Source organism: Chrysemys picta, chromosome 3 (genome assembly GCF_011386835.1).
Source record: "Chrysemys picta bellii isolate R12L10 chromosome 3, ASM1138683v2, whole genome shotgun sequence".
In the NCBI taxonomy this organism is placed as follows: Eukaryota; Metazoa; Chordata; order Testudines; family Emydidae; genus Chrysemys; species Chrysemys picta.
In genome coordinates, this window is record NC_088793.1 from 63,255,874 (window position 1) to 63,282,604 (window position 26,731).

At 41.4% G+C, this 26,731-nt stretch overlaps 2 protein-coding genes across 6 annotated transcripts in view; one reads left to right on the plus strand and one right to left on the minus strand.

Moving 5' to 3' along the window:
* Nucleotides 1–2,738, plus strand: part of IRAK1BP1 (interleukin 1 receptor associated kinase 1 binding protein 1) — a 30,377-nt gene extending 27,639 nt beyond the window's left edge. For both annotated transcript variants that reach the window (XM_024114340.3, XM_005299615.4), the window contains 2 exons: nt 1,195–1,325; nt 2,402–2,738. In XM_024114340.3, coding sequence (XP_023970108.2) covers nt 1,195–1,325; nt 2,402–2,672 — 402 coding nt within the window. In that variant the 3' untranslated portion in view covers nt 2,673–2,738. The remainder of the gene's footprint in view (nt 1–1,194; nt 1,326–2,401) is intronic.
* Nucleotides 2,739–4,452: 1,714 nt separating this feature from the next.
* On the minus strand, nt 4,453–25,991 carry LOC112061358 (F-box only protein 21-like). Of its 4 annotated transcripts, XM_065588077.1 has the most exons (8): nt 25,768–25,991; nt 24,067–24,188; nt 23,614–23,784; nt 22,237–22,326; nt 19,758–19,828; nt 18,797–18,960; nt 5,333–5,458; nt 4,453–4,684 (listed from the first exon to the last, which is right to left on the minus strand). In XM_065588077.1, the coding sequence occupies exons 3-8, from the start codon at nt 23,736–23,738 to the stop codon at nt 4,589–4,591; spliced, it is 672 nt and encodes a 223-aa protein (XP_065444149.1). In that variant the 5' UTR covers nt 23,739–23,784; nt 24,067–24,188; nt 25,768–25,991; the 3' UTR covers nt 4,453–4,588. The 4 variants fall into 4 exon arrangements, with proteins under 4 accessions (XP_065444149.1, XP_065444148.1, XP_065444151.1 ...); XM_065588076.1 differs by lacking the exon at nt 24,067–24,188; XM_065588079.1 differs by lacking the exon at nt 24,067–24,188 and having other exon boundaries at nt 5,348–5,458; nt 25,768–25,989.
* Between the last annotated feature and the right edge of the window lie 740 nt (nt 25,992–26,731).

The following is a 26,731-nucleotide window of genomic DNA, read 5'->3' on the forward strand; positions in this document are numbered from 1 at the left end:
ATTTTTTGGAGGGGAGGAGCAGGGGAACACAGACTTAAATAAAAGTTATCTCTCTTGGATTTTAACCTTAAAAATGTGATGTGGACTCCTCATCTCAAAAAAGATATACTGGCATTAGAAAAGGTTCAGAGAAGGGCAACTAAAATTATTAGGGGTTTGGAACGGGTCCCATATGAGGAGAGATTAAAGAGGCTAGGACTTTTCAGCTCGGAAAAGAGGAGACTAAGGGGGGATATGATAGAGGTATATGAAATCATGAGTGGTGTAGAGAAAGTGAAGAAGGAAAAGTTATTTACTTGTTCCCATCATATTAAAAACTAGGGGCCACCAAATGAAATTAATGGACAGCAGGTTTAAAACAAATAAAAGGAAGTTTTTCACACAGCGCACAGTCAACCTGTGGAACTCCTTGCCTGAGGAGGTTGTGAAGGCTAGGACTATAACAGGGTTTAAAAGAGAACTAGATAAATTCATGGAGGTTAAGTCCATTAATGCCTATTAGCCAGGATGGGTAAGGAATGGTATCCCTAGCCTCTGTTTGTCAGAGGGTGGAGTTGGATGGCAGGAGAGAGGTCACTTGCTAATTGCCTGTTAAGTTCACTCCCTCTGGGGTACCTGGCGTTGGCCATTGTCAGCAGACAGGATGTTGGGCTGGATGGACCCTTGGTCTGATCCAATATGGCCATTCTTATGTTCTTGAAATTTAATATTACTAAAAGATTAGTCACTAAACACTAAGTTTAGTCTTCTTGTAAGTGCATGTAAGAGTGCCTAGAATTACACTGCAATCTTCCTTCCTGCATATCCTCTTCACCCCATTTAACTAGTTTTCTGAATAATCACTCTTGAAGTAGTAATTGGCATTTGTCCTTGCATAAGCTGCCTTCAAAATGTAAGAATTAGGGACACATGGCTCGTGACATCTTAAGGGCACATTTTCTTTCTCCAAATTGCTAACATACCAAAAATTCTAGAGTTCCTCCCAAAGAACATATTCTGAATCTATTATTTTAATTCTGCTGCAAAACAATGATCAATTTGTTGGAGGGCTGCAGGCATCTTCTAGGCAAGTAGTAGTGGAGGTATAGGGCTAATACCCTCAGTTGTTCTTACATATCAGGTTTGCAATATACCCTTGTAATTAAGTCGCTGAAAAGAAAGTCACTTTTCTAATCCACTTATGTTTACTAACAGGTCTGCATTACATTTAGTGATTTTGGAAAAATGCAGAACGTTTGCAACTTACTCGTTGAGAAACTGGGTAGTTCTGTTATCATCAGTCCACCTCACTTCTACCATACAGCAGAGGCTGTAGACACCCTTCGGTAAGTTCTCCCTCTCCTCTCCACAGAAATGCACAGCCTCAGGAAGCATTTACGTAATACATAATCCACACTGTTTAAAATGGGAAACAATAATAGTCTCCCTGTTGCCACTCCTGCCTTATACTTAAAGGAAAATTCAAGAAACTTAAAAAAGGTTACACAATTTTTATAAATCCAATTCCATTTAGCTCGCAAATGGTAAAGCTTTATCTTTCATGGAGGCTGCAGTGTCTTTGTATAAAGGCAGGAGGTAACAAGCTTTTCCATAATTTCAATAGGAAAAACAATCTGCTTTTAACATGCTCAGTCAGCATATCTGTTTTTTCAATGGAGTTAAATCAAAACAAATTAATTTTAGTTTGGGATTTGTATGGGAAGGTACAAGCATTTAACAGGCTCCATCCACTTCCCCAAGTGCTGCAGCTGTCCTTCCTTCTCTTAGCTGCTGACAACAAACTTTGAAATATACCTTTCTAAAGAAACTCCATTTCAATTACTTTGAGGAGAAAGAAAAACTTTCTAACATCAAAACATCCTCCTACAGCACCCCAGCCATAAAGGGAGAGTTAATTTGCCATGAAGGACATGAGCCAAGCACTCAGTGGTTGATGAAGGAAGGCGCCTGGGGAGATTAACTACATTTATCTGTTCCTCTTCCCCTAGTTTTTTAATTCACAATGAGATGAACTAAAAGAGCATTCAAAAGCCTGCTTTTCCCATTGATACCACCAAAAAACCCTTCTCCATCTCATCTGAAGTTCACACGCTTCAGATGGGCCTGGCTACATCCAAGAAACAAGTTCAGTCATCCACTGCTTAAAAAAAAATGTTGAAATTGCCACAGAGGTGTGGTTGTGAGTAATATGTATTCTAAATATCTAGCTATGAGTTTGTTAGCACACTGGATTGTCCCTTACAAGCTTCCTCCGCCACATGCTCCCTATGTTTAACTATCAAGCATGTGAGTGGGGAAGTAGATGTGCCTTGCATCTATGTAGTCACAAAAAATAATGATTTGGCAGGAGTTTCTGTGCTATGGTTGGATCAGCTAAGCTCCCTTGCTTTTTACCTCCCAGGCGTCAAGTGTGTCTTGCTGCTGTTGGGAACACACGTCGAAAAGCTCAAGAGGTCTGTCGACTGTTCGGCCAGTCACTGGGAAAACCGCTGCTTATCAGAGAAGAGGAAATGAAAGAATGGGAAGGACAAATAGACAGTCACCCATCCAACTCCTCAGACACACTGACTGTGCAGCAGAGAATCCAAAGTGCCACTATTTATGCTTCTTCAAAAATATTTGCTATTTTTGAGATAAAGGGAAGAGAAAAGAGAAAAAACAAGCTTATCTAGAAGCATGTTAAAGCATTTTTCTTATTTGTCTCTGACAAATCTTAGAATAAATTTATGTACTTTAAAGTACAAATTTATTCAGTTTTTTCAGACCTGTATCTTCCTCTATAAATGATCAGGAAAAACTAATTATAATATTAGTTGTCCGCCCCCCTCCCTTTCCAAAAAATAAGACCAGATTGTTCTCAGAACTACCTGGAAAGAGACACATAGTTTTATCATGGTTTTTCAAACAAATTGAAGGTGGACACCCCAAGCTACGCTGAAATCATTTTAGAGTGGAAGCCATGTTAGTCTCTATCAGCAAAAAGAACGAGGAGTACTTGTGGCACCTTAGAGACTAACAAGTTTATTTGAGCATAAACTTTCATGGGCTAAAACGCACTTCATCGGATGCATACAGTGGAAAATACAGTAGGAAGATATACCCTGTTTCCCCGAAAATAAGACAGTGTCTTATATTAATTTTTGCTCCCAAAGATGCGCTAGGTCTTATTTTCAGGGGATGTCTTATTTTTCAGAAATGAAAAATGCCTTATTATCGGTGGATGCCTTATTATCGGGGGGCTGCCTTATATTACAACGAGAGGCAAAACTGTAAGTAGGCCTTATTTTCGGAGGATGTCTTATTTTCGGGGAAACAGGGTGTATATATATATATATACACACACACACACACACAGAGGACATGAAAAAAATAGGTGTTGCCATACTAACTATAATGAGAGTAATCAGTTAAGGTGAGCTATTATCAGCAGGAGAAAAAAAACTTTTGTATCAATAATCAGGATGGCCCATTTCCAACAGTTGACAAGAAGGTGTGAGTAACAGTATGGGGAAAAAATTAGCATGGGGAAATAGGTTTTACTTTGTGTAATGACTCATCCACTCGCAGTCTTTATTCAAGCCTAATTTAATGGTGTCCAGTTTGCAAATTAATTCCAATTCTGCAGTTTCTCGTTGGACTCTGTTTTTGAAGTTTTTTTGTTGGAGTATTGCAACTTTGAGGTCTGTAATCGACTGACCAGGGAAGTTGAAGGAGGGCTCAAAGGCTTTATACAGACTTCACGCCATCACTAGTATTCCTCCTTTTTCTCCCACCCTTATTTATAGTGGGTAGAGTTGGGCAGGACACCAGTAGGAAGCTCATGTGTATAGCTTTTTGGTATGCTAAAGTAAAAAGGCCTCCAGCACATTTACTTTATCTCTTACACCTGGAAAAAGACTGATTAAATATCAGGTTTCTTAGATATTAATGTGTGTCCTAAGAGTTGGTCTAAACATACTAAACAAAGCAAAGATAAGTAGCTCAGTGTACACTCCTTCAAAAAAATACTGGTAGATATTCACATTACAGATTTACTTACTGCAAATATCTACAAGAACTTGTTAACATTTAGTCCCAGTTGGCCTCCATCTAGATCAATGCCCTTCAACTAGAGTGAATATATTACTTTTGAAGAAACAGTGCATGCTAGACTATTTAGCTTGCACAAAAAGCTAAAATATTTGATGTGCAGAATGTTTAGTGCTGCTAGTTGCAATGCAGCTATATTTAAAGCTTTCATCCCAAGCTAGTGAGAACTAAATTATTCATTGTCCTCAATTCACAATATTCTGATTATATATATATATATATATATAGACAGAGAGAGAATGTTTTACTTGAGTAACCTCAACATAATGTATCACTCAATATATAATGCATTCAGTTCTAATGGAACTGAAATAAGCCATTAACATACGCATGAAAATAAGCCATTAACATATGTTTCATACAGAAGTTCAATTTTATTTCTTTAATGAAATAATTTACAAATCAGTTTTACCCTGGTTTCCATTTGTCCCAGTTTAAAAAAGAAATGTACTGTGCAGTTGGAGATCACATGCACAATTTACATACAATGTTAAATACTTCAGTCATGAGGGTAGATTTTTCTCAACCACGGTTGCATAATGTATTTAGATCCATCATATCTACTGAAGTAAGTTGTCAGATCAGGATTGTGTATCTGCAGAAAGAATTTTACAAATTGATTGGTAACAACAACATTACTGAAAAAGGCTTGGTGGTTTAACTGTACTGTAGCTATTAAGATTAGTTTTTTAAAAAACTCTTGAATAGCTCTTAGTTATTGTTTCTGTGGCACAAACTCAGTGAAGTTAAAACTTAGAAAAGCATTTACAAGTACACTGTATATATTTTAGTTTTTCAAGAGGTCAGAGCACTTTTACAAATAAACCTCACTTCTGTCAGGTAGTTAGAGATAAGGAGACTAAGTGATTTGTCCAAATTGGACTGTCAGTGGAATCCAGAAACAAAGCCCATCTTTTGCAACAGCCTGTTCACAACAGACACCAAATTGATATTTTAGAAAATCCCAAGGTCAAACAACTGGACCCTAGGAAGGTGAAAGTAAGCAGCACCTAAATAAAATTATTAGCATTCTATACCCATTGAAGATATGTATACAAAAAGTATAGCAATATCATTCCATTTTCACCTGTACAATTTATTTAACATTTGCATATCTGCTTTTCCTATGACCTTTCTCTACCATTGCAGAATGTTGACCTATTTATTCTATACTGAGTAGGTCAAAGATCTTTTTGATTACAAAAGGGTAATAAGTTAAAATTACAAAGGACTTCATGCTTACAAAGAAAGATACTACCTCTAATCCCATAATAATTGTTATGTCCTCCTCAGGAATATAAGCTGTAGACTTGCTGAAGCTGTTGGCTTGGTTAATAAGAATTCGGTAGTGAGGAGTATCTCTTAGACCCTGTAAAAGAACAAATAAAAATAAGCCACAAGAAAGTATTCACATGAACATGTTATACTTCAGGAATAATTCCCTTAGACACAGACAAAGTCCTATCCCCCTAACATTTTAAATAAAAATTGAAGAAAAAATAAAAAGAGTCTTGTAACAAGTTAACATTCTGGAAATACCTGGCTTTTTACACAGGCAGACTGCTTTTATTTTGTGGCAAGTTTCATCACCATTAACTTCTGTTTTACATTTAATATAGTTATACATTTCTTATTAAAACCATATCATAAAAACCTCCTTGGCATATCTGAAGCACTTCTGAAAAGTTAAGATCACAAAGGACAAGATCCTCGGACTGTGCTGCCTAAAGTGCAGAAAAAGGGACTTAGAACTGCTAGGGAAAGAGAAATTTCTTACCTGACAATTTTCTGTTACCAGCTTCTCTCCAAATTTATTACTAATGGGCTACTGCCCCCCCCCCCCCACCTATGCAATTCGGAGACAGTTCAGTGCTGTTGCTGGAAGCTTCAGGACTAATCGCTGCCCTTCAACTTGGGCCACCAAAAGAGTTCTTCTACAGTTGTAGCAACCCATTATTAGCATTAAGACAACTTGAGATAATGTATTAAATTAACCTTAAGACAAGTCTCACTTTAGAGAAAATTTTCAATTTATATTCTGGTCATTTCATAGAATTACAGAATATCAGGGTTGGAAGGGACATCAGGAGGTCATCCAGTCCAACCCCCGGCTCAAAGCAGGACCAATCCCCAACTAAATTATCCCAGCCAGGGCTTCGTCAAGCCTTACCTTAAAAACCTCTATGGAAGGAGATTCCACCACCTCCCTAGGTAACCCATTCCAGTGCTTCACCACCCTCCTAGTGAAAAAGTTTTTCCTAATATCCAACCTAAACCTCTCCCACTGCAACTTGAGACCATTACTCCTTGTTCTGTCATCTGGTACCACTGAGAACAGTCTAGATCCATCCTCTTTGGAACCCCCTTTCACTCTTCTCTTCTGCAGACTAAACAATCCCAGTTCCCTCAACCTCGCCTCATAAGTCATGTGGCCCAGACTGTTAGGGTGGGTTAAATTTGTAGAGAAGCTGCTAACAGAAAAATTATCTGGTAAGAAATTTCTCATTCTGTTGCACAGCTTTTCTCCTCATTTATTACTAACGAGACGTAGAGAACAGTGAATCACAGAAGTTGGGGGAGGAGGGAAAGGATAACCAGTTAATAATAATAGAACAACAGGCAGGAATGAAAATCCCTATCCCTCCCCCCATATATAGTTTTATAAACTAAGAAGTTATGCGGGAACCAGCCCAGTAGCACGTAGCCATGTTTCTACAGTGCTTGGTTGCAAGGTTCCAACTAAATGTCCGGGAGAAACTTTTGTCTAGCTGAGACCACCAGCACTTTGTGATTATTATATTTGTATTACAATAGCATATAGAGGTCCTGGTCCCATTGTGCTGGGCACTGTACAAACAGAGACAGTCCTTGCCCCAAAAGAGCTTTCTCAGAGATATGCTCTAGGAATTATTTTGGGGAAGTTCTGTGGTCTGTGTTATACCGGAGATCAGATACAAGATGATCACTGTAGTCCCTTCTGGCCTTGGAACCTGTGAATCTATGTTTCCCCTTGCACCAGAAACATAAATTTGACCAGATCAATTAATGAAATATCCTGGTTGAGTTCTAAATGGCTACCTAACTATAGCAGAGGTTAATGGAGAATCCATGATGAACACTTCTATTTTGATGCCCAGGCTGTTAACTGTAGGTGATCCTGGTCTAAGTCCCTGCTTCAAGCGATATGGTGTTTTCTGCAGACACAATGTGGGATTCTTAGATATCTAGCAAGTCCAAAATGCCATCTGGGCTAGTGGAGGACTAGGAAGAGTACTTAAACTCTTCCTTTTCCTCCTTTCTATATCCTTTATATGAACCATCTTAAAGGTAGCAGATTATTTTCTGTCCATTGCCACAGAGAAACTTTGACCCCTGGTTACTCCCTGGTTTTGGACAGGACATAAACTCTTGCCTCAGTCATAAACCAACCTCTAATGGCAGGTAAAAGGAGACTTCCTCTGTGAGTCCTGTAATTGAGGGGTTTCTACTGATACAGTTGATACTGGCCACTGTCAGACAGGATACTGGATTTGATGGAGCACTGGTTCAATCCTATATAGCCATGTTTGTGGGGTGCTTTTTTGTTTTTGTTTTTTAAAAACACACATCCTGATAGAGATGTCAAAACCAACGAAAGGAGATTTTGGAAATTTGTCTTCCAAGTATGAAAACGTCAAGTGAAAATTGGTTTTTCAGCATGTTTGTACTTACCAACCCACAAAGGGACATTCGGGTGTGATCTGAGAATGACACCTAATTTTGCATTGTGCAAAGTGCCTGGATCTTTGTCCTCAGAAGGAAATTTCTGCAGGTTCATTTTGAGAAACCCACTCAGAATTAAGTTGATGCATGGCACCAACAATCCTAGTCATTAGACATAATTGACTATTGATGACTCCTCAGGAAATTATTGATGCAATGAAGTTTTGGGTCTTCTCAAATCTTTACCATTATGGCAAAATGACGGCCAAATCCATGTCTGTTTTGACTGCTGAGTGAGTAATTCTCTGCATTGGGAACAAAGTCTTTTTTTATTTTGAAGAACTGGTAGCTATGAATCCTTTCCAGCAGCTGTCCAGTTATGAATGGGTCTATTTCTCTAGACAGGGTACTGACTGATTGGCATGTTTATGCCTGGGTGTAGGTGCATAACATGCAACCTGTTTCTTGCTGTGATTGTTACCAGCCACTTAAGACTCGGGGTGTAGAGGGTGGGTCTGAAGGAAGAGTCTTTTGTACAAGAATTGTGAGCTCTTGCACACAAATACTCTTTTTCTCTTTATCGTGCTGAGGATTTTGTTGGTTTGGAGGAAAATCTGTCTACATTTCTTTGGGAGCTTCTGCTCCAGATTTTTCCTTCTGACAGGGTAATGGTCCCTTCTTGGACACCCTTGATGTTAATAGCAACCAAGAGATTGCTGTGCTGGCTTTGATAGTGAGGGTTGTGGCCTCTCTACAGTCTCAGCTACTAATTTATTTAATGTTTCCTCCAATAGCGCCTCACCTGTAAGTCTGAATGCACAAAATATCAGTTTAGGATGGGTGATGGCTATTCATGGGTGAAACATGGCTTCCTTATAACCACCAAGTTAGAATCCATTGCCAGGATGGGCAGGACTATGTGACTATGTCTTTCACTGGTGGCAGTACTGCTGCATCAACAGCAGGCTCCCAACATTTATGAAATTTCTTTGTATTTATATTAATATTTTAGTTTAATATTTGATTTAATTAGATTTCCTTGTTTTGATCTTATGATACTCTCAAAAGAGGCATCAATAGAAAATAACATCTCTAATAATGCTTAAAAGGGAAGATATTTTATTAATATTGATGAGTTTGCAAGCCACTGCCATTCTGTTCTGAGAAAGTCTTGTAGATTGCTTTGGCAGTCTGTTGTTGCTCTTGGTGTTTGGTTTTGTTGTTTTGATGTTTTTTGTATATAATGCACGAGTGGTACTTCTTCCCCTGGCGGTTTACAGGGCGAAGGTAATATGCTATTCATCCTGGCAGAGGGCCCACACAACAGAAGAGGAGTACTGGTAAACATACCGGATTGTGGAAGTAACTTGCTGGATGTTCCTGGAAGTCTAAAAGGCTGTCAACCTGCTCCCCCAGGTTGGCTAGCACCCAATTAAGTATTGCAGGAACAACCTAGTACCACTCAGGGCTTTACTCAGTAAATCTGAATTATTTTGAACATGGGAAGGGATTTCTCATGTACTCCTCTGTAATCCCATGAATGTGCAACTTTGTGGGGTGTAGAATCCTCATGTGCCTGTGTTCTGGTCACAGACTGCCTGCAGTGCCCCTACAGCAGTGGTTCCCAAACTTTAACAACCTGTAAACCCCTTTCACTAAAATGTCAAGTCTCGTGAACCCCCTCCTAAAAATGAATATTTCTAGAGATTTGCTCCTTTACCTGAGTATAAATTATAAAAGCAGTGATCGTGGAAATATAAAATTTGTTTTTATGACATGCTTATTACACACTCTTATTTATCATTACAGTATTTTTATTACATTATGAAAATGGCAACACTCTTCCCAGCTCTCACTTTCGTAGCTTGTATCAAGGCGCCTATGTTTCATCAAGGAGTATCAGATGTGAAACAGCATGAAGGTATTTAAGAAGCCAACTCAAAGAATTCCTCCTACACAAGCATTCAGGTCTTGAGCAGTCCAGGCAAACAACGCACGTTACAACAAAGCTTAAACTTGTTCTTCATAATAATTTTATAAACAATACTAGCTGCCTATTTAATTTTAAAAACAACAAAAAATATCTACCTCCCTTTCCCTTTCTTATAAGGAGTCTTGAAGTTTAAATCTCCTCAGTGTGACAGATATGCTTGCTTTGATCTGCTTAGCTCTTGGAAGTCCAGGGGCTCCGGGCTGCTGGCCCCGTGCTGCCCGGGGTCCCTAGGGACAGCTCTGACCGCCATTAGGGAATTTTTTCCCCGAGAACCCCCTATAACATTTTGCGAATCCCAGTTTGGGAACCACTGTCCTACAGCTTTAATGTAGAGCCACCTTGTGGAGCTGGGCAGGGGTGGAAAGAGAGACCCCTTTCCCTGGCAGAGCAGGGGTTTATGGCGGATGATCAGAAAATACAACTCCCATTCCACTGCTGCCTCAAATCTCAGCCCCTTTCCCTGGCACAGTGAGGGTCCTTGGGCTGAAAGCCACTGGTACAATTCGCATTAACTGCAACCAGCGGCAGGGCTGCACAGGACTAGGTTGCTCTGCAGAGTGGAGGACGGGCATGGAGCATGATACAGAGTACTCAGAGACTCGATGTAGGAGAAAAACACCAGCAAACACTCCCTCAGGAGGAAAAGGCAAAAGAAGGGTTAGACACCTGATTTTCACCCCACTTGTTCATTAAAAATACTAATTACTGCCTTGCAAAGGACACACTCACTTTTGCTTCTCTGGAACCTGGAGGCTCTAGAATTTTCAGAATTTACACAAGTGTCATGAGAATCCACTGACTCTCAATAGGAGGAACAGGAAAGGAAAATGTATAGAAGCTCTACTTCTTTCCCCAGGGAGCTAAGGCCCCATGTCCGTGTATGGGTGGGGCAGGTGAAAGACTACTTAGATCCTTTCAGGGAGTTTTCCCTTCCAGCCCCAGATCTGTTGTGGGACTTACTCCCTGAACAGGCCCAATAGCTTTCTCCTCATCCTTAGACTCTCTCCCTGAAAGCTCAGTAACTCTGGACTGGGCTTTTCTGTGTTGGAGTTGTGGCTCCTCAAGGCAGTGTGGGGACCCAACATACCAATCCGACTCTGAGCCCCATACCCTAGCAGTGCGAGGGTCATCTAACTGGGAACAGGCAGGGCATAATTCACCCTCTGTAGCATCTGTAAATGCTGCCTCACATAGGGAACCTCACTTAGAATTAAGACAGGTGTTTGCAGGACAGCTCATATCAGGCCTGAGTAAGGGCAGAGTCTGGCACGGAGGCACCGCACTGGCAGATCCAGGTGGTTGAAACCACTATGCTGCTATTTGCCTTGTCTTGGGTGGGAAGTAGGGGGAGGAAGATTACAAGTTGCAACTGCACAAAAACAAAAATAAAAGGCCAGGCAAAATGGTTGGGAGAAACTGAACCACCAACTTTTTGCAACACTATAGAGAGAAAATCTGGTGGCCGGAGCTGAAGGGCAGAGCTTAGTCCTGGAGTCTCTAGCAACAACACGGAAGAGCTTCTGAATTCCACAGGTGGGGTCATTAACCCATTAGTAAAAAATGGGAGAAGCTATACAACAGAAGCATATGGTGGCATAAAGCCGGTATAGCCAACTTTGTACCACCAGCTCCCTCCTTCACAGTGTGTAAAAGGAAGGGGCAAGTCAAGAACACACTATTTTCCTCCAGTGATTGTGGTTCCAGTCCTGGGCATACATTTAGAGCATCCAGCTCAGCTCCCAGCCTGCCCATGGTCAGGGAAGCAGAAAGGTGGGTTATTTGTATTATCTTAGTATCTAGAAGTACCAGTCATGAAGCAGGGCCCCATTGCATTAGGCTGTCCTTGCCCAAAAGACCTTACAGTGTAAGTATAAGATGAGACAATAGATGGGTGCAGACAGGAAGTACAAGAAACAATGAGATGGTATTGGTCAACATGATAGGCTGCTGGTGCACTAATAGACACATAATCCTTGTCAAGTTTTTATAGACATCACAAAAGAGAGTTTTAAGGAGATTTTTAATGATGATGATGAGGTAGCTTTGTGGATGTCTACAGCGAGGTCCTCCCAAGTGTGAAGGGCAGCATAGAAGAAATCATGAAGGTGCATATTTGAAAATTTAACAAGTGGGAAATGGAGCATGGCATTATGGGCTGATTGGAGGCAGGAGTCGACATCTTGATAGTGAATGAGAAATGATAGGTTATGAAGGACCTTAAAAGTTAAAATAAGTAGCTATGTTTGATGCAACAGAAAAAGAGAGGCAGAGAAGGAATTAAGAGAGAGGTGATATGGTCAAAGAGGCAGGCTAGGAGAACGATCTTTGCAGCAGCATTCTAAATGGATACAAGTGGGACAAGATTGCCTTTGTCAAAGCTAGAGAAAAAGATGTTGCAGCACTGTGGATAGATAGGAAAGGTCATATCTTAGATATATGCAGAAAGAACCTGCAAGATTTAGATAGATGTAGCCTTCATGTGTGGACCTACAGAGGTATGAGTCAGATGATGCCCCGTTTATGGGACTGGGTGACAAGCAGACTGGGGGTGTTTTCCATAATGATTGAGAAAGGGGAGGTAGTGGGGAGAATTGGAGGGTAAGATTAGCAGCTCTGTTTTAGCCACATTGAGCTTGAGTTGACAGCTAGACATCCACAAAGAGATGTCCGAGACTGGCAAAGTTTTAATTTGGACAGAAAGACAGGTCTGGAGTAGAGAGGTAGATCTGTGAGTCATCAGCACTAAAAAATTTTGTTTACAGATGACATTACCCAGCAATGAAGTGTAGAGGGAGAAGACAAGGGGACCAAAGAATCTGGAGAAAGAGAGCCCTGTGGACCCCCCTCCCGAAAGTTGGAAGGAGGATGAGGACACTGAAAAAATGATTAGAGAAACAAACGGAGAACCAGGAGGACAGTTACAGAAACCAGGGTAGGACAAGGTTTCAAGACGAACAATACGGTTGACCATGTTGAAAGCAGCTGGCAGGCCAAGGAGAATGAGGAAGGAGTACTCATTCCTAGCCAAAGCTCAGAAGAGGTCATAAAAGACTTTGTTGTGAGTGATTTCAGTGGAGTGCAAGAGGCAGAAGCCAGATTGGAGAGGGATTGGATAGACTTGGATGATAGAAACTCCAGAAAGTGCATTCAGTGAGCTTAGAGATGAAAGCTATAAGGGGAATTGGCAGTAGTAGGCCAAGGTGTGTGTTTTCAGAATGGGAGAGACTTGTGCATGCTTGTATTGTGAGGGGAAAGAGATAGAGGAAAGTGGAGGCGAAGGAGAAAAGTAAAGGAGATGAGAGTGGGTATGAGCAGGTCTGCCCGGGGGGGGGGGGGGGGGGCAAGTGGGGCAATTTGCTCTGGGCCCCGCAGGTGCCCTGCGAGCCCTGGCCAAGAATCCCTTCCCTGGCTAGAGGCGCCTTTTTAATTGTTACTCACCTGGCGGCGGTCTGGGTCTTCAGCGGCACTTCAGCCGCGGGCCCTTCAGTCGCTCCAGGTCTTCAGTGGCGGGCCCTTCAGTTGCTCTGGGTCTTCAGCGGCATTTCGGCGGCGGGTCCTTCAGTGCTGCCGAAGACGCGGAGCGAGTGAAGGACCCGTTGCCGCCGCAGACTCTGAGCGCTGCCCGGTGAGTACAAGCGCCGCAGTGGGTGGCGCCTTTTTTTATGTTCGCTCCCCCGCTTTGCCCCAGGCCTCCTGAATCCTCTGGGCAGCCCTGGGTATGAGAGAGATCAGGAAATGAGAGGGAATGACTGGGGCACGTGGAGGATAGCAGCTGAGAAATTTCTGCATCTGTGACAGGGGAGATGGAGGAGAGAGTTGTAGGAGGGAAGGGGAAAGAGAAGACAAGTCAGGCGAAGGGGGAAAGTCGCATTGTATTTTGCCAGTTTTCTCTTGGAGGAAAACTGGCAAGATATTGTGTGGAAAGAGCTGTGGAGGGTATGAGGAGCGTGTCAAAGATGGCAAATAGACTGCTGGGATTACAGACATGGGATTCAATTAAGTTGGAGAAGTAGAGTTGTTTAGCATGGAAGAACTGAAGGAGGAGAGAATACATTTGTTGTGGAGGAAGCCTAGTCACAGGATTTGAGCCAGATGCGCTCCACAGTAAGAGAGAGGGGCAAAAGAGTTGAGGATAAAGAAGAATGAAGCATGAAGAAAATCAACAACTAAATCAATGGAAGAAAGGGGAGAGAGCAGAATTAGGCTACGTCCTCACTACGGGAGGGGGGGTCGATTTAAGATACGCAAATTTGACGTATCGGAGCCGACTTACCCCGCTGTGAGGACGGCGGCAAATCAACTTCCGCGGCTCCCCCGTCGACGGCGCTTACTCCTACCTCCGCTGGTGGAGTAGAAGCGTCAATTCGGGGATCGATTGTCGCGTCCCGACAAGACGCGATAATTCGATCCCCAAGAGATCGATTTCTACCCGCCGATTCAGGCAGGTAGTGTAGACCTGCCCTAAGTCAACACTGATGGACTGGAAGTCATAGAAAGGCTGAGTGACAGGGCGTAGGGTAAGGACTGCTGGGAAATATTGAAAGAGACCCAAGTGATGGTTGGAGGGGGAACTCAGCAACAGAGATTAGAGAGAGAGCAGTGCTTTGTGAAGACCAAGTCAAGTGAATGACCCTTTTGATGAGCAAGAGAGTCAAACCAGGGCTGCAGATCAAATGAAAGGTGAGGGCGAGAAGATATGTGGCTAGGGGTCGAATGGTCTTCAACATGGAAGTTGATATCACTGAGGATGAATGTGGATGACTGTGAGGAGAGGAAGAGCAAGAGACAGGAGTCACAAGCAGAAAGAAGGCTGAGGAGGACGAGTTGGGGGAACGGTAGATGACAGCAGCATGGAAGGAGAGAAGAGTCGGATGCGGTGCTTTCAAAAGTGGGGAGGGGTTAGAAATAGCAGGAAAGGGAGCGGAGAACCCCAACAGCACCACCATGGTCTGATCTAGGGTGGGGAGTATGACAGGAGAGGTCTCCATAAGAGACCTGCAGAGGCAGTGTCAGATGAAGGGATCCAGGTCTCTGCAAGAGCCAAGAACTGGAGGAAGTCAGATACAAAGAACTAGAGATGGAGTGGGTGTGCTAGAGACAGCAAGAAAAAGTGGAAGGAGGGGGTGGTGTGAGGTTAAGAATAGTGGCACAAGAAGGGCAGAGCTGATGGCAGAGGTGGAGAAGGTGGGATGGAAGGGAGGGTCAGGATTGGGGCAAATGTTATCAGAGGTAAAGAGGATGTGGGACCTAGATTTGTGCTGTGGGGGAAAGAGGAACAGGTAGAAATGGTAGCAACTGTAGAGGGGTAAGGGTAACCAGAAAGAGGATATGGAACCAGAGGAGGACAGGAGGACGACAGATACTGTGAGGCAGAAGAGGGTAAGGTGAAAGCCAGGGTCAGTGTCAGGTGGACAAAATTACAATTAAAAAAAAAAAAAAAACAGGTCTGAAAGTATGCTCTCTGCCTGGTGCTAAGTCCCTGCAGTCTGGGCAAAGTGTTATGGGCAGAGCTCCCCAATTACAGTGCTCTTTGGCATAAAATTATCTTTGTCTCCCTGCCAACTTTGCAGAATGTGAGCTCAGTGCAGCTGAACATCAAACCCACAGAATACATAGTGTTGCACTATTACAGCAACACAATCAACTTAAATTTGACCCCCATTTCAGAATATACCAGAAGACTCAGGCTGTATAAAAGTTTGAATAGAAATGTTTGACAATATTAAGAATTCCAACAAAAACAGTTTTGAAACCCAAACAGTGTAGCACTTAAAATGAAACTGAATAAACACAATCTATTCTTGGACAATGAAGACAGTTTCAGAGTAGCTGTAAGCAGTGATAGGTAAATTGGATTTGAAAAATTCTCAGTTCTAATAATCAGTAACACAAGGAAATAGATCACAACATGTTAAGCTGACACTGTTCCTTTAAATACACTGCAGTGTATTAAAGAAAGGAATTGTAATTCATTAGTGTGTCATGACATCCATAACTATTGAAGTTTAAACAATCAATACTGCCGCAGCATGTTCTGCTCTGGTGGCAGACAAAGAAGAGCAGAGGGACTGTTATCTGTGCAGATCATGGAAACAAGATTCAGTGTATCAAATTTTGAATTAAATGTGTGAATTATGTGGTTGAGCTATATTTCCACTTCTGCAATCAGAGTTCCATAATTCAATTATTTGTTTATTTTTGTGGTCTCCGTAAGTAAGTTTAAAATATACCAAATCTCCCAAAAGACTCATTTATTCCTCTTTTTGTTGTGAAATACCAGTTTAAAAGTGAAAGCTAGAAAATAGTCAGAATTTTTCTGAATATCAGCATCTTAAAGAATTCTGAGCAACCCTATTTCCTCATGTTCTTCAGGTACAGACTGCCTAGATAGGTCTAGGCTGATATAAGTAAGGTTTTCATCGCCAGCAAAATTTAGCTACTTGTTTGGCTACGATATTCAAGACAGCCATCCTTATCCCATGTCAAGAGTTGTGCTGCTTTCCTAAAAAAGCTAACAAGTAATTCTGTCCTTGTCTTCTCCTCCCCTTTCCACACCCAGCACAACTCTTCCCCTTACCCCCATCCTCAAACAAAAAGCAGCACAGAACCAGCATGTCTCTGCACCGCAGTGCTCTGCCGGAGGAAGTTAGACGTAACACAACATGGATATTAACAGCACAAAACTATTTCTATTTAACATTTGATGGTTTCACAGCCTCAAAACCAGTGCTACTGTCAAAAGAGTGGGATACGTCCAAAGATACAATATTGTGGGTGTTCTCCCTTCTTCCTGAACCCCGTCCTTTTTTTTTTTTTTTGATAAAGTGATCCATTACAAAATAAACTTTGTGCCAGTTCTAGATGAAGTGTCAAACATACTTATGATGCTGTGACCTCTAGTACTAATATTCAGACCCGTACTCAGATGTGTGAATTTTCAGTAGTTTTCTTTTACCTCATTTTAAATCCCTTGGTTTTTACTGAAGTCAGCCGTCATACATTCTTAGTTACTCTTTCACAGTTATGCTGTTCGATTTAAAAATACCCCCCCAAACACACTTTTAAAAAAAAGTTAATTAGAAAGGCATCAACAAATTACTATGGTTTAAAACTGACAAGTAACAGCTATCTCTTGTATAACGGTTTTCATCAGTAAATCTCAAAGTGCTTTACAAAGGACATTGATATATGAAAACTGAGGCAAAGAGTAATTGGCCCAGGTTAGTAGTAGCAGAGATAGAACTAGAACTCAGGTCCTCTAGAGTCCTAGTCAAGTGCTTGATCCTCCAGGTCATATTACTTACACTAGGAACGCATATTTATGTAGCTTGAGTATGTAATGTCAAGATTACTTCATTACTCTTAATGAAAGCAAAAAGTAGTTATAGAATCAAAGAACCCCAGGGTTCAGAAGGGACCACAAGAGTCAACTAGTCTAACTCCCTGCCAAGATGCAGGATTGATTGTATCTACATAATCCAAGACAGATGGCTATCCAGCCTCCCTTTGAAAATCTCCAGTGAAGGAGCTTCCACAACCTTTGTAGGCGTCTGTTCCATTGTCCTACTGTTCTTACAGTTAGGAATTTTTTCCTGAGATTTAATCTAAATCTGCTATGCTGTAGTTTGAATCCATTGTCTCTTGTCTTGCCCTCTGTGGCAAGAGAGAACAACTTTTCTCAATTTTTTTTATGGCAGCCTTTCAAGTATTTGAAGACCACTATCATGGCCCCCCTTAATCTCCTCTTTTCCAAATTAAACATTCCTAGTTCCTTCAGCCTTTGCTCATATGGCTTGCATTCCATCCCTTTGATCATCTTTGTTGCTTGCCTCTGGATTCTTTCCAGTTTCTCACATCCTTTCTATACATTGGTGACCTACTCCAGCTGAGGCCTAACCAACGCTGAGTAGAGCAGTCCTATCACCTCCCAGGACTTGCATGCTATGCCTCTGTTAATGCAACCTAAAATTGCATTTTATTTATTTATTTATTTATTTATTACAACAGCATCATGTTGCTGACTAATGTTGAGGTTGTGATCCACCACAACTCCCAGATCCTTCTCAGCAGTGCCATTCTGTATTTGTTCATTTGGTTTTTCTTCCCTAAGTCCTTTCATTTGTTTTTATTGAATTTCATTTTGTTGTCTAGCCCAATTCTCCAATTTATCAAGATCCCTCTGAATTTTAGCACTATCCTCCAAAGTGATTGCAAACCCCGCTTGCCCGCCCCCCCCCCCCCCAGCTTTGTGTTATCTGAAAATTTGATCAATAAGCTTTCTGCTCCTAAATCCAGGTCATTAATAAAGATGTTAAACACCAGACCCAGAACAGATCCCTGTAGAACCCCACTTGAGATATCTCTCCAATCTGACATCGTTCCATTAATAGTTATTATTTATTTGAGGTTGTTTAACCAATTATGTGTCCACTTAATGGTAGTTTGCCAAGTTATGCAGGCTTCCTTCCTCTAACTATTCAAATAAAATCAGGGAGAAATATGTTTCAAAATAGTCAGATATCGGAGAAGCATACGTCTGTTATGTTATGCTCTCCAAGCAGCTTTTAAAATTTGATTAATTCTATGGAAAATACTGATGTTGGAGCCCAGTGGGTTTGCCATCTAATCTGTAGGGATTTTACAATGGATTTTCTTACCATTCAATGATGGCATCAGCTGCTTTTTTCTTTCCCTTTCTTTTGCTATTTAGCCATTACTCTGGCACCAGACCAATGGCTACCTAGGAAGTTGCTAAACATTCTATACATCTGATAGTAGGAACTACTAAAAGTTAGTCAGCCAGAATCCACTCTCTCAGAAAACCATCTACAATGGCTTTAGTCTTCCCTGATTTGCATAAATGTCCTAACCAGTGTTCATTTCTGGAGTCTGGCTTTGAGACACTTTCATGGAGGTAGAAAGTCACAGTATATGAAAAAGGGAGGCTAGGAACAAGTTATCTGAATTATTTTGTATAAATATTAATAAAGCAAGAGTTAAATACTTTCAGACCTGTTTCTCTGGAGGATATTTGTGCTGCAGCCATTCTTCTGGAGCTCTAGCTTTTACGTCCCAGCCAACAATGACTCCTGAATAGCCAAATCTTCTGTGTATTATCACCTGTCCCACATTAAACTGAACAGATTCTGGCTTTGGACTGTGAATGTGAGTTGATTCTAGTAAAACAAGAGAACAGATTTATCAAGGAAAAAGTGTTTGATCAAGTACAATAGCAAATATTTAATAGACTTTACTCTGTTGGACATCCAGTGACAAACAAACAGATTGGGCAATTAATAAAGTAAAACTAGGAGTATGAAGACTAACAGTCTTTAGTACAAACAGCTAGTTTGCTGTTAAAACCAAACAGCATTTGTTCAGAATGTTATAATAATATTTCATAAATATTCATTTATGTTTTATGTTGTATCCTGGAATTAAATTAATGGGATTTGGGAAATCATCAAGACAAAATAAATATGTTGACAAGTATTTGTTTTCTTCAGTCTTAATTAATGCAATATTTGACAGTACTACAGAGAAATGGTTCAGACTCCATAGTTGAGGCTATATGAATTTATCTATTTTGTGTTTAATTGTGACACTCTCCTTTCTAACTGAAAACAAAGAAAGCTTCTTTCTGCCTGAAATTTTTTCCATTCAGTCTCTGTTCAGAGATGATTTTTGAAGAAAATAAGAGCTATTTGAGTTTGAAGACTGATAAAATGCTACCTTTTCTCTTTCTGTTTTAGTTCAGTCATAAATCAAACAGCTATGAGAATATCAAAGATGTTTTAGACACCAGTGCTCCCTGAACAAGCACATATGAACACTTTTAGCGAAGTGTGAGAGATGGCCTCTGCTTGTTTGTCATTTAGGAGATAAGTCTAGATAAGTCTCTGAAACTGTCCAAAATAAAATTCAAAAGGATTGAAGACTGCAGTCTTTTTTAGAAATAAAGTTTCCCCAGTACCTGCAAAATAAGCATGGATTTCTTCTTCATCTTCAACACCTTGAGTTCTCTTTTCTCCATAGTACCAGTTCCTAAAACAATGAGTGTGATCAAACAAGTTTGTTAATGTTTGAGTATTTGGATTGGATTTATAATAATCGGAAAACTGGATAAAGTTGTTTGAATAAGGTGATGTTACAAAATGGTTGATACAAAATTCAACGCAGTTTGAAGCAAATGACAATCTTAGAATCTTATTGGACATTGTAAAAGACAAAGTTATTTGTTCAAAGAGGGCAGGAAAGTATAAATATTATGCATTGGAAATCCACTTTGGAGATTGTAATTCCACAGTTGCATGTTAGATCTCCCTATTATAAACACAGAAGACAAACAGGTATTCTATAGATGAGACGATATGATACAGAATTCCTTTGGAGTCACACTGTGGTGCGTATTGTAAATTGTATATGGAAACGTTTGAAGACATGTTGGTATGTGCATTCAAAATGTGTTTCACGAGTAGTTGCCATACCCAATGTTGTACTTTTGCAAATTAAGATGCAAGCTATCTAAAAATGCCAAATGGAGTTAAACCATTTTCTAGTCTAATAGTTCCCATCCTCTAAGTATATAAGTACAAAAACTTTAAGTCCTTAAAATTAAATGTGGTAAAACAAGAGCCCTTTGCCCCTTTTAAATATTTGAACAAAGAGTTCACCTTGACCAACACTAAGTTGAATGCCAAGTTACAGCTCAAACCGAAGATATACTGCTGAGTTGTAAGAGTTTATATAAACACAATAGGACAAGTTTTTGAACATGGTTTAAAGGAACAAATCAAAAACTGAATTAAATTAAAGCTCTTCTTTAGGGCTACAGTGAATGCAGCTTCCCTTTTATGCTAGATCTTAGTCATAGCCCAAGAAGGGTTGTGGCTTTCATTTAAATTTCAGGTTGGAGGGTGGTATTTTAAAAAAGAAGAGCTGGCTCCTTTTACTGTTGCTGCTGTCTGGTGAAAGGAAGAAAGACTAGGAAGTCAGAGACCTACTGCAGCGCACACTTTGGTGGGGGCACAGTGAGGTGGTTCAAATCTCTCTGCTGCCCTTGTTGTCAGTGGTGTTGACAGCTGTGCTCTGTAAGCTAATGGCATCTTTTGTGCAGCTTTTAACAAGTGGTGACAACAGACACCACTTGGGATCTTTTCCCATGTATGTCAGCCAGCTCTCTGTCAATACCAAGTGCGTATAGGTGCTTGCAGAATCTCCTCTCCATATGGCATTGCTAAGCCCCTCCCAGATCCTGCTTTGACAGGAAGTAAAGGAGCAAGTTCCACCAGGTTCCTATAAAAATCTCCATCTGAATGAACTCTGTAAGGACTTAAGGTTAGCAAACACTTTCTATTGCAAACACTGAAGTGTAAGTGTCCTGATCTGCTAGGTGAAATTGCACCCAATATGGAAGGTTTGGGAAGTCCAGAAGTGTTAGTTTTTATAATACTAAGAACTGATCATTTAAGAAAAGGTATTAAGAAGAGAAAGCGATCTTATGGGGGCTAAATAATCCTCAATGCAGTCCTTTTGGGACTGAGGGAGACCCTGGATATAGGGTGTCTGGAGTCCTATACTAGGTCAGAGAAAGTTGGTGAGAAGTGGGGTCTTTGTGGACTTTTGCAGGCCGTGCAAAGAGCTCATTTCTCCTTAGACTGTTTCCCCCAGAAACCTCCAGGGAGGCAAAGCTCTAATTCTATGAATTTTCTAGGCCTCAGGGGTCTAAGTAGTGGTTTTTAGAACTCTGCATGGACCCTTTATAAAGCCTTCATAAAAATACACGAGTTAAGAACTCTGCAGAGTTCCAAACAAACATGGAAACCAGTTTTAATAACTAAATCCCCACAATGCCCCCAAACTAATGAAAGGCACCAATCTTCACCAAGACATAAAAATGAAGTTTTTAGGCCATGTCACTTTGAAATGCTTAGACAATATCCAAGCAGCAAGTTTCCCTCATTTTTAACCTTTATATTGCCCAGGTGTTTTGCCTGATTTACCATCAAACCACATAAAAATATTATACCCAGCATAAGATGACCATGCACATTGAATTTTAGATGGATCCAACCTGATCCTGCAAACATTTATGCACATGCTTAACTTCATGAACATGGGAAATCTCACTGGCTTCACTGATAAAGAGATTTAAATTAGAAGATTAATATAAACATTACATTGATACTGTGATTTATCTTCAGTTTGGAGGCAGCCCCAAGTTGAATGTTCAAACAAAGTAAGCGCAAAAAGGTCTTTTTAAACAGAGAAATTATACCCCAAGACCATCCTCCTCAAGAGGAGGAAATTTTCCATGGCAGATTTTTTCCTTGTCATTCTTATTTCCCTCTATAGCACACTCTCCAGTAATAACAGGCCAAGAGATAGGGAAGCTGGAGTTAATGGTAGGATCAATGTAAAACTTACTATAGCATAAATATGTAATGACCTACCTTGTCTTTGATATCCACAGCTTTAGATGGTCTGTCCATGCATCCAGACTCAAGTAGGACTTTATTAATCTGTTCCAATAGCCAATTATCCTTTAGTAATAAAGATGGTTGTCACATGGTATGAACATTTGATAGTATACTGTATAAAATTGCTTTACATAAATTTAACATACAAAAATTGTTTTTATATGAAAAAAGAGAAGTCACTGACAGAACATTTATTTGATAAAGACTCCGTTCTCTAGACACATTGAGAAATAAGCAGATAATTTTTCAATGGTCACTTGCTCCAAAAACAACCTAAGTTTTGAAGATGGTCCATTTTTATGCCAAGATGCTCCCTGCCTTTACTCAGACTGTAGGAAATTGCCATCGGTGCTTCATCCTGTCCAGAGTCCTCTCTTCGAGAGTGACCAGCACCAGATGCTTCAGAGGAAGGCAAAAAAATGACAAAATGGACGATTATGGAATAACCTTCCTGTACAGTTTCTTCTAAACCTCACAGTTAGTGGTTTTCTCATGCTATAAAATATGAGGGTGTGTTCTATTCTCTGATCAATTTAAGTCTGGGTATTCTCATTCATATAGACAGTTTAATCTGTTCAAGCCAACTAGGCTTTTGGCTTCAGTGATGTTTTGCAACAATATCATAACCAATGTAATAGTAAGATTTTAATATTTGAATTGCAAACAGGTTATGTATCACTTGTACAGATCTCTCCCCATGCTGCTCACCTTTAAAACATCAGTGGACACAACAATACCTGAAATTAGCATAGCCTTCTCTTTATATTTAGGATGAAAATGTTTGTGGTGACTGTTGGTAAACAACAACTTTTTAAAATAAGTAATATTGTACTAGTCACTATGTATTTCATTCTTTTCTGATTGCTGCCCTAAGTCATTATTCACGCTCTGCTACATTGATTTTTATTGCTAAGGCCAATGCACTAAATCATACTCCAAAAGGAAATACATTTGAATAGTAAGTTTCAACAAGACAAGGGAAAGTCAAAAATAGTGTTATTAATCAAGCATTTCATTCTCACCTTTTAAAGAGATTAAGCACATAGTAACACTTATTGGAATCTCCAGGGGCAGAAGCATATTGAAATATAGCCATGCCGACCATACACACAAGGTTTTATATGGAGAAAAACAAAGGCTATTATTCAAATGCTGTAGGACATCAAACTGCTTAATAAATTCATATTAAAACACAAAAATGTATGAGATACGATCTGAACGTATTCTTGTAAGGAGGATAGGAGGGCATCCCCATCCCAAGCTTCCAGGACAAAAGTGCAATAAAGGAGGAGGGAGAGAGAAATCTAGCTTTGAATATATTAACGTGGTGGGGAGAAAAAATGTTACAACCTTTGTGTCACTTGGAGGCGCTGATCAGAGTCTGTTCCATACCACTGGGATATGAAATACTGTGCAGGAAGTGCAGATAGCAGCACACAAATCTGCAGAACTGTAGCTGTATTAATCTGAGGCATTCCAACAGTGAAACCTCTTCAAAGATGCTTTCCCTCTCACTGTAATCTGCAAAGTGAAAAAAATAAAAATGAGTGATTACTAACATCACAGTGTTTAAATTCCATTCACTATATATTGTTGAGTCACAAGATATTTTGCACCTTGGACTATACTTCAATTACACTCAAAGATCATGAAAATGTTTATTTATTTACATACTCTCAAACACCTGAAAGGCCTGCCTGAAGTCAACTACATTTTAGCACTAAACCACAAACAGTCACAAGTATAGATACACCAGAAGGCCTAGCATAAGCTCAAATACATCTTCAGAAGCAACGATCTTACCATTCAGGCTGCTCCCAGTATTAGGAAGACATGTCTCCTTTACACATACTGAAAAGGGAGGCAGAGGGTTTCTTTGACTTCAAGAAAATAAGAGGTCTTTACCCTGCTATCATCAGCTCTTACTGAAAAAAGATTCTCATTAGAACCCATACTGAAAGGAAAGCAGGTAGAAGAGCAGCGGAGCTGCTTGGTGCACTAGCCTGTAGAGAAGACTCCGTTTCAGATATAAAATTGGTCACAAGTGAAACAGGCAGAACAGATGTTCACACATCTTACCAGTAACCACAAAATTTGCCTGATTCATTAAATATAGGTCATTCTCTACTCCACAGAAACCTAGGACCGTTAATAATGGGAATGTGATCATGTACAACAACTCAGGGTTATACCTGTATGAAAAGGAAATGGATGCACTGATTCTTGAAGAAAATCAATTACACAAACAATCCACAGATGAAAAATGGAATGGGAGCGCATGTAGCTTGGTTAATACGACTCTTTTTTTCTTTTTTTTAGTTTACCAAAGACACATTTTACATATAAAAGATAGATTTGTTTAATTCTGCAGCAGAAGCATTTAAAATGCCAGTCAGACAGTTTGAACCCCAAATGTAGGTAATTTAAAAGACAGTCATAATCCACAAAATACGATTGGATTTTTCCCCCTGACTGAAAGAGCTACTGAAGTTTTTAAAAGCTAACCCAGTATCCTCCTGCAGCGAGCAACTCAAACACTACATTGTGCTAAGGTGTGGAGCCAGACTAGTACTTTTCCTTGGACAAAAAAAAAAAAAAAAAAAAAAAGAGCACAAACGTTGAAAAGTATGGAGTAAAAAAAAGACCTCGAAAAGAGTAAATAGTTTAATTCTGGGGGAAAGATTTGTAGCCAAAACGACTCTAGAATAAAATCTTCCTTTAAATCCCCACATTTAGACTGGCGAGGGAAAGAGTCTCTCCCTGCTAACAAAAATGAACTCAAACCCCGAACATGATGGGGATGCTGCAGACCATGTGTAAATTCCCTGCTCGGAGATGCTGGGTGCTGCTTAAGCTACTATCCACGTGCCCCTGTTACCCCGCTCCGAAATCTCAGCCAGCTGGCGGCCTTGGAGACTAGAGAGCGATCGACCTGCTAACCAGCTAAGTGAGAGGCGCCGAGAGCCGGAGCGCGCTGGCCCCAAAGGGAGACGCAGCTAATCCTGCCGGACAACTTGGGCTCCAGGCATCCTGTGCCAGCCACCTGCGCGTCCTTCACACCCAGCCCACCCCGCGCTCGCGGTCCGGGTGCACGGGGAGCGTGGCACGTCGCCTGGTGAGAGCCGCGGCCAGAGCTAGCCGGGACGCTGCCACCAGAAGAGCAGAAAGCGCCTTCCCCGCCCCGGAGCACGCGCGTCCCAGCCGGCTACTCCCGTCTCGCTGGCTCCGGGCGCCCCGGCACCTTCCCGGGCCAACAGGTGCCGGACTCCCTCGGCAGCGCGGCCCTGGCAGCCCCTCTCTGCAGCAGGGGACAGACCTGGCTCTGCCCTGGGGACGCCCCCGCGCCCACTGACGGCCGCTGTAGGGGCACAAACAGCCTGTGCCCGGAGCCCGCCGCTCCGGCTCTGAGGCGCACCAGGTATCCGGGGCTCCGCCTCCCCGTGGGAGCCGCGCCGCTGCCGGCCCGCCCGGAGCCAGGTGAGGGGCTGCACGCGAGAGACTCACACGCCTCAAAGGGGCTGCAGGCTGCCCAGGTGCCTCGCTCGGCGGCGGGAAGGCTCCTCGCTGGGAGGTCGTGCCTGACTGCGGGCAGTGCTGCGTGTCAGGGACCGCAGGAAGAGAGAAGCGAAACCTCTGCAGGAGACGCCACCAGCCTCCTCAGGGGCCTCCAGCTGGGGACACATGCAGGGGAGTTGCCTTCCTAGTCAGCCTCCTCCCCCAGATCCTTTCACCAGAGCGATAACAGTGAAATGTTTGAAAAGGCCCCATCCCACTTGAAATCGGGGGGAGGGGGAGGGGGAGGGGGAGGGGGGGGGGGAAGGGAAGAAGTGTGATGGCTTCAGGGCCCAACTTTAATCCTGGTTTGTAATCAGAATCCCCTTCTTCTAAAAATTACAGCTATTATTAAACATGTACATTAAGGCATCAGCCTATATTATTCCCCCTTTCCTTCCCCCAATTGCTGTCTGAAAGATAAAGGCAAACAAACACCCCACATCTGGTCAGTGCAAAAGTCAGTGGGAGTCCATTCATACTCACCTGCAAGATCAGGGCCCACAGGGGAATTGACTGACTAGGCAGCAGTATCAGAGGGGTAGCCATGTTAGTCTGAATCTGTAAAAAGCAACAGAGGGTCCTGTGGCACCTTTGAGACTAACAGAAGTATTGGGAGCATAAGCTTTCGTGGGTAAGAACCTCACTTCTTCAGATGCAAGACTTACCCAAGGTTCTTACCCACGAAAGCTTATGCTCCCAATACTTCTGTTAGTCTTACAAATGCACAAAGTAAACTCCATTTCAGATAGTGTAGTGTTAGATGTTGCTTGTAACAATAGAATTTTCACATACAAGTGATTTTATTTCTACTATCAGGGGATAGCCGTGTTAGTCTGTATCCACAAAAACAACTGGATTCCTTGTTGTTTTTATTTTGACTGCGTCCCTTTAGGGATGTCAGCATTTAGGATGA

Bases quoted from the DNA above. Each gene is read 5' to 3' on its own strand.
- LOC112061358 (XM_065588076.1), bottom strand. From the start codon at position 23,738: ATGCCTCAGATTAATACAGCTACAGTTCTGCAGATTTGTGTGCTGCTA. The intron at 22,327-23,613 runs GTTGTAACATTT...TTATTACTAAAG, and splicing joins CGCCTCCAAGTGACACAAAG to GATAATTGGCTATTGGAACA. The intron at 5,459-18,796 runs GTCTGAAAGTAT...GTTCTTTTACAG, and splicing joins AATATCCTCCAGAGAAACAG to GGTCTAAGAGATACTCCTCA.